This window comes from Gracilinanus agilis, chromosome 3, assembly GCF_016433145.1.
Source record: "Gracilinanus agilis isolate LMUSP501 chromosome 3, AgileGrace, whole genome shotgun sequence".
Taxonomy (NCBI): Eukaryota; Metazoa; Chordata; class Mammalia; order Didelphimorphia; family Didelphidae; genus Gracilinanus; species Gracilinanus agilis.
Window position 1 is genome coordinate 27,594,993 of NC_058132.1, and position 13,171 is coordinate 27,608,163.

The window sequence follows — 13,171 nt, forward strand, 5'->3', positions numbered from 1 at the left end:
GCTGACTTGATCCCAGGATTCCTTTGCTTGTTACCTTTGTTTTTAGAGACAGCTTGGTGGCACAGGGGGTTGAGTACTGGGCTCAAAGTCAGGAAAACCTCAGTTCAGATTTGGCTTCAGATACTTCTAGCTGTTGTGTGTTCCTAGGCAATTCACTTAATCTCTGTCTCCCTCAGTTTCTTCAACTGTAAAATGATGCTAATAATAGTACTCACCTCCCAGGATTGTTGTGGGGCTCAAATGAGCTAATAATTATAAAGCACTTAGCACATAATTGGTGTTTAATAAATACTGCTTTCATCTTCTGAGCTTTTTGTAACCCCATGCTTTTCCTTATTTCCTAGCTAGTTTGTGACTTGATTATTTTTTACAAAGTTGTAAGGGGCACGGTGATGGGGGATGACACAAAGGAAATATCAGCTCCAATATTTGAATTCAACTCCTGCCTTCAAATCCAAAAATCTTTCTGCTCCCATGCACATGAATTTCATCCCAAGGACTTCATTTCAAATCCCAGTTCTGCTACTTGCTTGACTCTGACCTTGGGCACAAAGTTGTTGCCTGTTGTCTCTGGATGGTTTGGTTGAAGGCCATGCCAGCCAAGCACAGGTTTTGGCAGGTTTTCCTGGATGGCCTTGCTCATAGACTTGGCACTCCTGAATATGAACAAGCTCATTACAGGGTTCTGTCAGTAAGTTCATTACAACCTAGAAAAGTGGGCTTCATCCTTCCATTTCTACAGTAACAGTGACCCAGAAGGGGACAGAGGTTATTAAGAACAGAAATACAGTCCTGCACATGTGAGATCCTCATCTATTGACCAATGCATTATCCACTGCTAAAATAATTGCATTGTATACATCTTGATATTCTCACTATAAACAAAACCCCTAAAAGGGAAAGAAAGTTGAAATTAAATGGAAGGATTGCTCTTGAGTTCTTAAAGAAGTAAATAGAAGGAATTGGTTGAGCTAGTTTTTGCCATGCATCCAAAGGCAATAAGAAGCATTCCACAGGACAGTTGGTTATCTTGTATTTCAGTGCTCATGATAAGAATGTGCAAAAAAAGACCACTTGGAAATCATTGCAGTGTAGTAACCTGGGCAGAGGATAGAGAGGTAGAGAAATTTGAGAAAGATCTCCAGTGACTACCTGTTAGCCCCCTTACCACCTGGCTCCCATCTCCCTTTTCAGGCTTGTACGTTGCACCTCTTTAATCTTGGACTCTTGTCCAACCAAACTAAGCTTGCTATTCAGGACACATGATATCCGATCTCCTTTTCCCATCCCTTTACACAAACTGTCCCTCTCTCACTTCTCTTAGAATCTTGTTTCCTTCAAAGGTCTTCTGTGAATTTTTCTTCCTTCCCCTCGACTCCTCTCCTAAAAATGTGTATGTGTCTCTGTAAGAGAGAATATTATTGCAATTGGCAGTGCAACAATGCAGTAGGTATTTAATAATGGGAATTGGTTACTCTGCTCTAAATTAACATAAGTCAGATGTAAGAAAAAAAATGTTGGGAAATGGTTCAAGATTAAGGATCAAGAGATCACAAATATGTTAACTACATAGAAATCACAAATAACCTCATTGGGTTTGAGACCAGCTAAAGAAAGTCTTACCAATGCTGTTGAAGGATGAAGTCAAGGACCACAAGCAAAGGGTCAAAAAGCCCTTCAAGATTTCTTGAAGAAGCATTTCCTCCTCAAGGGCAGTCAGTCTGCCCCATTGAGACCAGAGTGGGAAAGGCTCTGATGGACCCAGAGGAAGGAAAAGAAACCTTGGTCTTCAGGGAGGCTCCATGACTTTCAGAGTCAGAGCTAAGGGAACAGGCATGATTTCTTTCACAAGCAGTGCTCTACTTCAGAAGTGACTAAAAAGATCTAGAGAATTCTATCATACCATTATACTCCTCCTATGCCTGTCGGTATTTTCTTTTTAAAAAGCTTTTGAGTTAAATAGAACACCAATTTCTCTTCCACCATGGTAGCTCTTGAACACATAGCAAAGTGACAACATGTGTGACAGTGGTGGTCTTGTTCAACCCTCTCATCAATAAATATCAAGTAAGTGTGAAATAGGGTGAAACTGACTTGTCCAACTAGATTTTCATAGGGGAGTTCAATGGAGGCCAGGTCCCAGAGGAAGTTCCTGTAGTTACTGAGGCTCAGATGGGCTATGATGATCTGTGTCATAGGAGGAAAGTAGCAGTCATAGATCCATGTATGTATTGAATGACCTTTGGCAGATTCCTTTGCTCTAAACTGCTTTAAATAACTAGATTGAATTGGATCTGATATATCTCTTCCCCTGACCTATGGGAGTCCTCTTCATACCCTTCATTTATTTATTTGTTTGTTTGTTTATTCATTTGTTTGTTTGTTTTTAGGGCCCTTACCTTCTGTCTTGGAGTCAATACTGTGTATTGGCTCCTGCCCAGGGTCACACAGCTGGGAAGTGTCTGAGGTCAGATTTGAACCCAGAACCCTCCCATCTCTAGGCTTGGCTCTCAATCCACTGAGCCACCCAGCTGCCACCTTTTTCATATTCTTTAGGAGTGTTTCCTCAGCCAGTCATGGCTGCCCCACTTAGGTCATTCTAGGAAGACTTGACTAGACCTGGTGCCTTTTCATTTCCTCCATGGCCAATGCTGTTCTTTCTCTGCTCTCTGTCCAGATCTCCACTCTGGCCATTGTACTCTTGTTCCCCAGAGCCAAAGCCCTGGTGCTCTCAGCTCCAGGGTCATGTGAAACTGGTGCCTGTTCTCTCCCTCTGACATGAGACAAAAAGGCCAACTGAATTTGTGTTGCTATCTCTCAGCCCTTTTCTGTCAGAATTGCCCTAGGATTCTAGCAAAACACTTAGAGCCTGGGTAGGTTGGTCTGGCATCTGGGCAACTTGTCTTTGATTAATTAAACTGTTCCTGCTGTTGACTCTGTTCTTTGCCTTTCCCTCAGGGATGAGGTACCCAAATGGCCAGAGATAGAGCCGGAATCTTTTAGGAAATGCTTTGAAGGGAATGATGGCGGTCCTTCTGCTAAGGCAGAGTCTTACCCCCTCCACCAACTGTCCTGCTATTCCCAACCCAATCTGCTAGTCTCATCAGGCAACTGGTTGGCCTAATGAGCAGAGCTATGAGCTTGGAGTCATCAGTCGAAATCTTCTCTCAGACATTTAGTTGATAAACAACCCTGGGCAAATCCCTTAACTTCTCAGCCTGTAAAATGGGGATAATCATAGCAATCCACCTCCCAGGGTGGTTGTGAGGATCAGCTGAGATAACATATAAAGAAAGCACTTTCTCAATAATGCTAACTATTATTATCCTTACTTCCTGCCGTTAGAAGGGCTTGTGGGCTATGTCTTGTCCAATGAAGTCTTAACTCTGTACCATCTTTGTTTTTGATTGTGTTAGTGAAAGGAAGACAATCTACTAGAACAATTTTTGGTTTCTACCTTTCTAAAAAGCAGGGAAGGAGGCTAAATGCTTGACTTTATGCATTTATAACTTTATTGCCTCTGTCTCTGCCTCTAGGTTTGGATGGAAGGGTCATAAAGAACTTAAGTCCTGGGTCTATGGATCTGTCAGTGAGGGGAGCTCTCTACCCAGTTCTACTTTATGTTGTCTCCTCTCTGCTAGGGATAAAGAATCTGCAACTTAGAGATGGATTAACAGTAAGAACCCAATGAGTGGCTGGAGCCTCAACTCTTAGAGAGACCTTAACTGATCTGACCTAAAAAAATAAATATTATGTGATTTCCTTATATGTCCTAGGGATCTACATGAGATGCTTGTTATAAGCATGAACTTCTTGGGAGTCTAGGGAGTGATCTCTGAGCTTCCTTTCCCCAGAAATGGTTTTTTTTTTTCTTCTCTTAAGTTCCCCTAAGTGGTGTGAACCTTCTTTGGTATTCTCCTTTGGCTTTTGTTCTCAGGTATATAATTACTCAGACTCTAAGCCTAATAACAGCATTTCTTTCCTTCTTCAAAAGGCCTGACAGATCAACCCATCACACTTCCAGCTACCCTATTGTACAGAGCCTGGGAAAGATGGGATGGTGTAACTTAGCCTAGGGAAGCTCTGGCTAGAGATAAGGGCCCCACCACTCAGGGTTCTATGGTGGGCCTGCATCCAACATTCTTCTCTCTTTTCTGCCTCAGGCCTGTCTCCAGCTCTGCCCTCATTCAAATAATCATGACACTAAAGTAAGAAGGTACTTCATAAACCATCTAATCTTGTTCATACCTGAACAGTAATAATATTCCTTTTTACATTGTCTAACAAGCAGTCATATAGCCTCTTGCTCAAAAGCTCCAATTATATTTTTTCGTTAAATTTCCTAGCTTCAATCTGCCTTTTTTTTCTTTAAACTTGATTTCATTCCTTCTAGTTTTGCTGCTAGTTCCAAGCAGAACTCATTTGATCCCTTTTCTCCCTGATAGTTCTAAAGATATTTGGGAAGAGCTATCATTTATTTCTTCTTCACCCCCTCTCCTGTGATCATCCCACATCTTATCTTCTCTAGTTTAGGCATCTCTCATCCTTCAATCAGTCTTTTTATGAATTGGTAACACAAACAGCCTAAACTGTGACTGCTTGAAACCACCATGAAAAGATGACTTCCTTGGGCCTTCTGGTTTCCAAGCCAAACTTGGCTTCTTTCCTATTTAAAAAGTGGGCAAAGCCAAGACCCTGAGCCAATGCCAGTGGGTGCAGACAGGGATATGGATCAGCCAGACTCAAGTATTTTCTTGCTTGCTCCAACCTGAAACTGGGCTTTGAGAAGAACCAGGGCATGGACAAGAACCTGATCCTCTCTTGGATCTCCTCCAAGTTAGCCCTAACTTGGACCTTAGTTTTACCTCATGGTGAGGAGTGTCCCTCTGCTTGATGGAGCTTGCAGACATCCTTATTTCCCTCTCCTCGGTCTCTGATACCCAGTTCTGACAATTCCTTTCTGATCCCTACCTCAATAGGTAAGGAGGCCATGCTGAAACAGAAGGACTATGAGACAGCCACCCTGTCCGACATCAAAGCCCTCATCAGGAAACATGAGGCCTTTGAGAGCGACCTGGCAGCCCATCAGGACCGTGTGGAACAAATTGCTGCCATTGCCCAGGAGCTGAAGTATGTTGGCTTCCTGCCCACATGGGGCCTAGGGTGGGGAAAATGTCCTCAAAGGAAGCCAAATGCTGCCACTTTGTGATCTGACCTTTGAGGAACAGCTCCCAGAAGGTTCTTTGGGGAAGAACTAGGAACTGTCTATGGCCCCAGGTTTTTGTCTTTCCCAACCAATCTCTTTGTCTCCAGAGGCCTTCCTTAGCCAGGCCTCCATCCCTTCCTTCCTATTCTCCTGAGTCATATAACTAGGCTGTACATTGTTTTAGTATGATGGTTCTGGTGGGAGGGAGCTCTTTGCCTCCCCTCTATCTCCCTCCCTGTGGGTCCTGCTGGCCCAGATGCTCACTGTATGGCTGTGTTTGAGCAAGGCTGCCCGGGGCCCCTAGCCCTGCAACCAGAGAGGGAAGTGGAAAGTACAGTGGCACTATTGTTCTGGCCCTCCCAACCCCCTTCTCTTCTCTCCCGATTAGAATACTTTTATTGTAAGAGCTTTCAGGCAGCCCAGGACTTTTTTCCTCACTTCCCCACCCTCGGCAGATAAACTCATGCACACAATTAGTACACTCAGCTCTGAGCTTGTGGGGAGCCAATGAATGTGCACCTTATTCCACTAGATGGGGTGTCTACCACCTAAAAGTGGGAAGCCCAGGGCATGACTTAATGGAAAATCTTCCAGTCCCAGCAGGGAGCTCCCAAAATAACTGTCTGTTCCTTGTCTAGAGCTGCCCTTTCCACAGCCCTCCCCTCCCCTGACTGCCTTTGCCATATCCAAAGTTATGGACTATGAGGTTGAATCTCCAGTGTTACTACTTGGAGAAATCGAGCCCTGAATGGGAGAGATTTCCTCTTTTATGCAGCCCCTTCTTCGTGCTATAGGGTTCCCTCTCCTCATTATCCCCATGGCAAATTTGGTGTGTGATAAGTCTTCTGGGTACTTGATGGCATTTGGTGTTACCTGTCCAATCCTGTCCTATGTCCTTCCTCCAATTAATAGTCAACCTTTGAAACCTGCCCCATGTGGGACAAATTGTCTGTCTCCAACAGAAAGCCTTTAACTAATGTTAGTAAGAGACCTAAAGGGATTCTCTCATCTCCTTCCCTGTCCATAAGTAGTGATGGACCAATCTATGCTGAAAAGCTTCTCTAATAGATTGAAAGACTGGCTCAGGCCAAAGAGAGGGCCAACAGACATGGGGGTGATGTGCAAAATAGACTAACCCATATTTAGCCTTGAGAAATTCTTCTGTCTCTAGATCCAGGGAACCCAGACATACTTGCAGGGGCCTAGATTTCCAGTACTGTCCCAATGCTTCCTTTCTAAAAAGGGGGTAAGAAATGCCAGGCCCTTCTGGCCTTTGCTGGAGATGTGGAGAGCTGTTGGAGTTAAGAGATTTTCTGATGGGGGCAAGACAGTGTATGTCAGGGCATGGGGGTGGGAGAGCAGTTCAGTTGGGGCACTGCCCTGGCAGGTTGTGCTTTAATGCTACTGGGAAGAAGTCTGGAGATAGCAGCCTTTCTTTCTCCATCCTCACAGTGAACTGGACTATTACGATTCCCCAAGTGTCAATACTCGGTGCCAGAAGATTTGTGACCAGTGGGATGCACTTGGCTCACTGACCCACAGTCGAAGAGAAGCTCTTGAGGTAAATTAAGTTTTTGGTCTAGACACAGGGACAAAGTATTGGCCCCTCCACATAGCACAGGCTGGCTCCAAATGCCCAGGTGCTAAATGCACTGCCCAGACCCTGCCTTCTCCCCATCAGTCAGAAGTGCAGGCTGCTTTAAGTGACACACCCATGAGCTTTAAGGATCAAAATACCCACCACGAGGACAAGATGGAAGAGTTGTGGAGAGATAACATTAGATCTGAAAAAGATCTGTGGGGCTTAGTGGACTGCAGGCTAGCTTAGGGAGAGTTAGCAGGGTGAAGGGACAGCTCCTGGTGAGGGGGCGTGTAATGGCACCTCTGGACTTGGCTTGGTCAGGCCTTGGCTTAAGTATTGTTCACAAGTGCCCCTGGAAGCTGATCAACTAGGAAAGGGCTTTGAGGTCAGCTGGACACTACTGACATTGTGGTGAAGCTTCTGAAGGGATGTTCCCCAGATGAACAACCTCTTTGACTCCAGAGGGCAGTGGGGGAGGGGCAAAGTGACTGATTGAGGCTTGAGGACAGGGAGGAGAACTGTCCCAAAGCACAGGGGGCTGGGGGCGCTCCTTTTCCCAGGAGAACCTTACCAAAGCCACGCTTCTGTGGGTGCATCTGGGGCCAGCTAGGCTGCCCTTCCCTCTTCCACCCGCTCCCATGGCTGCTTGCTGCCTGTCCTTTGGATGTCTTCTTTTAATGACATTTTTCCCTCACTTCAGAAAACTGAGAAACAGCTTGAAACAATTGACCAGCTACACCTGGAATACGCCAAGCGTGCAGCCCCATTCAACAACTGGATGGAGAGTGCAATGGAGGACTTGCAAGACATGTTCATTGTCCACACCATTGAGGAGATTGAGGTAGACAGGAAGCATTAATCCCTGCAAAAAACCAGACTGGCCTAGGATTCTGTCATCTGATTAGGCATGAAAACCTCTCTATTCTCCCCCTTCCCAGAGACTCCTGCTTCTCAGATCGGGATTTTCTGGATAGATCATGTGGGAGTCCTTCCCCCTTGACCACCCTAGATCTGATGGAAAGGAAAGACCAGCTGCCTTTTCCATGAAACCTGTTGGCAGTCCTACTTGCCATCTTTGATCTCTGACCTGTCCTATCCTCCAGGGCCTAATTGCAGCCCACGACCAATTCAAGTCCACCCTGCCGGATGCTGACAAGGAGCGGGAGGCTATCCTAGCCATTCATGGGGAAGCCCAAAAGATTGCTGAATGTAACCATATCAAGCTGTTGGGGAGCAACCCCTATACCACCGTGACCCCCCAGATCATCAACTCTAAGTGGGAGAAGGTAAGGCCAACCAGACAGGCTGGGAACAGCTTTGGGAGCCTGAGGCTGCCCTGCCAACCCAGACAGAACATAACCGTTTTTGTGGACTTTGTCCCTGGCAGGTTCAGCAGCTTGTGCCAAAGCGGGATGATGCCCTGCTGGAGGAGCAAAGCAAGCAGCAGTCCAATGAGCGCCTCCGCCGCCAGTTTGCCAGCCAGGCCAACATTGTGGGCCCGTGGATCCAGACCAAGATGGAGGTGAGGGAGAGGGAGGAGCCAGTCACTGAGGACCATGAGCGCCACCTGTTGTCCAATCCACTCCATAGTCCTCTGTGCATGGTCACTGAAAGAATTCACATTTGAGTCCTTCAGACAGGAAATCAAGAATAATTTCTGGATGAAGTCCCTGGGTTTGGGCTATGATTTCTTTTAACCTCAGGAGGAGAGAATATTATGGGTTAGAGTGGCGGGGGAGGCTTTGCTGGGGCTTCCATGAGCAAAAGTGCAAAGATGGTATGTAGTTGGTGGCCTGCAGTTGGTATTGGTCAAGGGAGTTGGGGAGATGATCAAACAGTCCTCTAAGCTGGAGGAGAAAGAAGCATTTAGGGGTTGTGTGCCCCAGGTAAGAGAATGCAGCCTCTCTCTAACCATCACTGAGGGAAGAAAGGCTTACTTGCTTTGAGGCACACCTCCCTTTTCTCAACCCAGGAAATTGGGCGCATCTCCATTGAGATGAATGGCACCCTGGAGGACCAGCTGAACCACCTAAAGCAATATGAGCAGAGCATTGTAGACTACAAGCCCAATCTGGATCTCCTCGAACAGCAGCACCAGCTCATCCAGGAGGCCCTCATTTTTGACAACAAACACACTAACTACACAATGGAGGTAGGGACTGTGCTCCTCTGCTCTGCCCTAGACCTCCAACTCCCTTGTCCTCTTCCTTTCCTGCCAGCTGGGCTAGCTCTTTTCTCACTGTCCAAACTCCTCTATAGCATATCCGTGTGGGCTGGGAGCAGCTCCTCACCACCATTGTCAGAACCATCAATGAGGTGGAGAACCAGATCTTGACCCGAGATGCCAAGGGCATCAGTCAGGAACAGATGCAAGAGTTCCGGGCATCCTTCAACCACTTTGATAAAGTGAGTAAATGCAGACTTGCTGCCCTCTGGGCAGAAATTCAACTCTAGAGTCTTCCCAAATTGGCTGTTTGCCATTACCCACTTCATCCAGAACCTTCCTGGTGTCATCTTCCCCTCCTTCCCTAACCCCCACCTTCATTCATTCATTGATTTAGCATTGATTGACCAAAGCTCCTACGGCATTTTTGGGTGGGGAGAGGTAGGGTGAGAGAATAGTTGTAGTCATGGTCCCTACCTTGAGTGCGCAAGTCTAACAGGACAGAGAAGGGAGCTATACAGATACAGCAACAGTACTATTATGCAGAGCCCTAGGTGAAAGGGAACGTGACTAGTAAAAACTCCTCAACCACCCTCCAAGGCTAGAAGTCAGTCCAGTTCAGGCAGCTATAGCAAAGCCATTCCATGGGTCAAGAGGAGAGTTTGTCCTAACTGGGAAAACTTGCCTCCACCTTAAGTTGTTTCCCCACTGGGACCTGCTCTCTGTTCCTTACCTCTTGGACTGCCCAGATTCCCTCAAGGTCACCCAAGGAAGAGGAAGGAAAGATGGGGGCAGAGCCAGAAAAGAAAGTTGGAAGAACTGGCTGAAAGCTGCTCTGGTCTTCAGTCTGGCTAGACAAGCCAATACCCCCTATATTCCCCAATTCCATTTCTCCAAATTTCATTCTCCACACCCCTTCTTCCCCTTTCCTGAGGTCACTGTGTTTGTGTTACCCTCTAATGATGTATTTCCCTCCTGTCTGCTTTCCCGTGTGTCCTTCCTCCCTTCCCCAATCCCGCATGTGGCCTCATGGCTCCTCCCGTGTCCGGCCTTGGTTTCCATACCCATCATTCCTCTTCCCCACCTGCTCGGTGGGGCCTGGACCGTGCCCCCTGGACGGTGCGGCAGGATCACGGCGGGGCGCTGGGGCCTGAGGAGTTCAAAGCATGTCTCATCAGCCTGGGCTACGATGTGGAAAATGATCGACAGGTACGAATGCCCTGGTGGGACTGCCCGCCCAACAGTTTAATTAACTGCCTGTCTCTCTCTCCCTTTCTCCCCCTCCACTGCTGTCCTCTCTCATTCGCCATTTAAACCATTGTTCTTCTCTCCATTCTCACTGGCTACTCTCTTTCCGTACTTTTCTCTTACCTTGAACTTTCTTGTCTGTCTGTCTGTCTGTCCGTCCATCTATCCTCCTCTCCACTCTTTTCTTCTCTCCATCTTCCACCTCTTGCATGTGCCATCTCCTCCCTTCATCCCCACTCTGGGGTTTCCCCTTCTTCGGCTGTCCTTCCCTTGGAGCAGAAGCAAACTGGCAGCATGGACGCAGATGACTTCCGAGCTCTGCTTATCTCCACAGGATACAGCCTGGTACGCTATGCGCTCTCTCCTCACCCTCTCCTCCTCCTCCAAACTGGCTAGTGCCCTTGGGAAGGAACAAAGCGTTCCTCTCTTCTTTCTGCCTTTTGACCTAGCCAGGTGGGAGGGCCCTCACGGCCTTCAGCTGCCCCTTGCTGACATGCTCGAAGCCTCCTCTCCTTTCTCTCCCAGCAGCCCTTCACTCTTGGCTTTGCCAAACCCAAGACAGAGGGAGTCCTCTCTCCCTCTGCTTCTCTTCACCATATCCCCTTCCCATTGTCTCTTTCTCCTTTTCCCGTTTTTCTCCTGATTCTATCTTTGGAACCTATAGGCAGAGTTTGGCTGGGGGCCTAACTTTAAATGACTACCTGTGATCTTCTAGCAAGCACGGAGAAGCCCCTGGGGTAGAGAGGGAAAGAGTTGGTTTTCTCCCTTCTCCCCTCTGGGTTGGGGATGTTGGATACTTGTCAGCAGACTGACATCCAGTGACTCCTCCTGACTGGCCTGACATTGCTACCCATCCCTAACCCTGAGCTGCTGGGCACCAGCGGAGACACAAGGACGACCTCGGGGAACTTCTAGGCTCATAAAAGGAGATCATGATAGCAAGGTGTCAACAGAGAACCAAGGTCTTTGATCCTTTAATGCTCCACTTGAGCATTGAAGCTGGTCTAGTTTGACTGGCTGCCTGGTTGGGCCCTGTGATAGGAGACAGGGATGTGCCTTAGCCAGTCCCCCTCCCCAGCATTGTTCCTCCCCTCAGGTGGCAGGGAAAGACCCTTGGACCCTACAGTAACAATACCTCCTGCCTCTTCCCACTCCCCTACAGGGTGATGCTGAATTCAATCGCATCATGAGTGTTGTGGACCCCAACAACAGTGGCATCGTGACATTCCAGGCCTTCATTGACTTCATGTCCCGAGAGACCACTGATACAGACACGGCTGACCAAGTCATTGCTTCCTTCAAGGTCCTGGCTGGAGATAAGGTAAGCTGGTTGGTGCCTTGCAGCAAAAAGATGGCCTACCTCTGCCTACCAGGACTTCCATATCTAGAATACTCAAGGAGACATAAAGGGCTTAGAAGAAGCAATTCAGATAGAATAAACCCTGGAAGTCATGAGGATTTAGGGACTCCAGCTAGAAAGGGTCTGGATAGCATTTGCTTCAGTCCACAGAGAGGGAGGTCCCTTGCTCTGCTCCAGGTCATGCCCCAAGGCCTGGGTGGGTCTAGGCCTAGAGCCCAGCTCTCCTGGTTCCCTGTCTGGGGCTCTTTTCCACCCTACTTTGTGGAGGTCAAGGAAATGGGAGGGAGCCAGCCTAAGACAGACTTGATCTCCACCCTGGGAGAGAATTGAATTAAGTTTCTGTTGAGATCTAGAAAAGAAGGAACAGGAGAACTTTAAGCCTTCTTGACACAGTGGAGGTTGATGTGAGAAAACCACTGACTGGGAGGGAAATCCAGCCCAGTCTAGGGGGGTCTGACGGGAAGCCTCCAGCAGCAGCCCTGTCAGCCTGCTCACCTTGTCCTATTCCCTGCCAGAACTTCATCACAGCTGAGGAGCTTCGGCGAGAGCTGCCCCCAGACCAAGCCGAGTACTGCATTGCTCGAATGGCTCCATACCAGGGCCCAGATGCTGCTCCTGGAGCCTTGGACTACAAATCCTTCTCCACAGCCCTGTATGGCGAGAGTGACCTGTGAGCCATCTGCTCTCCCTACCCCTGCCGCCCCCTCACTGAGGAGACACAGTGACCAAACCACCTTCCCCAACCTCCAGCTCTGGGGAGCCCCCCTTCTTCCTCTAGGGGGCGGGCGGCCTGCTATAGTCCAGTTTTCTCTGACCTGATCAGGTATCTATGCAAAGTTTTCTCTCTCTCTCTTTTTCTCTTTTGATCTTTTTTTGTGGGAGGGGGGAAAGGGGCAGGATCTCTCTTCTCTCTTAGTTGATTGACCAGGAGTTCCCCAGCCTGGGGCAGGGGGAATGCTGAAGGGGGAGTTTCGAGTAAATCATTTCTGGTCTGTTATAAATATATATAATATATATATTTTTTAAACTAAGCTGAGGTGATACTCTCATGGAATGAAGACTGGCCTCCCTCCCCAAGCTGCACAGCATCACGCTAACATGTCTCCTCAGCCACACTGTCACCTCTTGGCGCTCACCCCAACACGTGCACACATACATACACACACACACACACACACACACACACACACACACACACACACACACACACACAATCGCACTCTATTGCCCTTCTCATCCCAGCAGATGAACTCCTCCTCTCCTCCATAAGGGCCTATTACAGCTTGTTCCCTTCAGGGCCAAAGACCATGTGCCTTGTCTAGGAACCCTCTTGGGTCCAATTTTCTGATGGGACTAAGCAATGGGGAGGCAGCCAAGAAGCCTAAGAATGTGGGTTCATTGGGGACAACCCACACGTGAGGCCCTTCCTCAGCTACTTGCAGAGCAGGGCCTGCCCAATGCCGCCGCCGCCGCCTTCTTCCCTGCTCTTTTGTTTTCTTCCAGCTTCTTCCCTCCCTGTGGCCCCTGCTACCTTTTCCTCATAAAGATGCTTAAAGAGGGATGGGTTGCTACCAGCTGGGGCAGCTTAGATCATGACCGTGTGTTGGCATT

General features: G+C 48.0%; 1 protein-coding gene across 4 annotated transcripts in view; it reads left to right on the forward strand.

The window, feature by feature from the left end:
- Window positions 1-12,735, forward strand: part of ACTN4 (actinin alpha 4) — an 80,266-nt gene extending 67,531 nt beyond the window's left edge. For 2 of the 4 annotated variants that reach the window (XM_044667396.1, XM_044667397.1), the window contains exons 12-21: window positions 4,980-5,130; window positions 6,659-6,767; window positions 7,489-7,629; window positions 7,892-8,074; window positions 8,176-8,310; window positions 8,761-8,940; window positions 9,048-9,194; window positions 10,480-10,545; window positions 11,363-11,521; window positions 12,076-12,735. In XM_044667396.1, the coding sequence (XP_044523331.1) occupies window positions 4,980-5,130; window positions 6,659-6,767; window positions 7,489-7,629; window positions 7,892-8,074; window positions 8,176-8,310; window positions 8,761-8,940; window positions 9,048-9,194; window positions 10,480-10,545; window positions 11,363-11,521; window positions 12,076-12,234 (1,430 nt within the window). In that variant the 3' untranslated portion in view covers window positions 12,235-12,735. Of the gene's footprint in view, window positions 1-4,979; window positions 5,131-6,658; window positions 6,768-7,488; window positions 7,630-7,891; window positions 8,075-8,175; window positions 8,311-8,760; window positions 8,941-9,047; window positions 9,195-10,080; window positions 10,162-10,479; window positions 10,546-11,362; window positions 11,522-12,075 lie in introns of all 4 variants that reach the window. The other 2 variants (XM_044667394.1, XM_044667395.1) reach the window with 2 other exon arrangements.
- The last annotated feature ends 436 nt before the right edge of the window (window positions 12,736-13,171 follow it).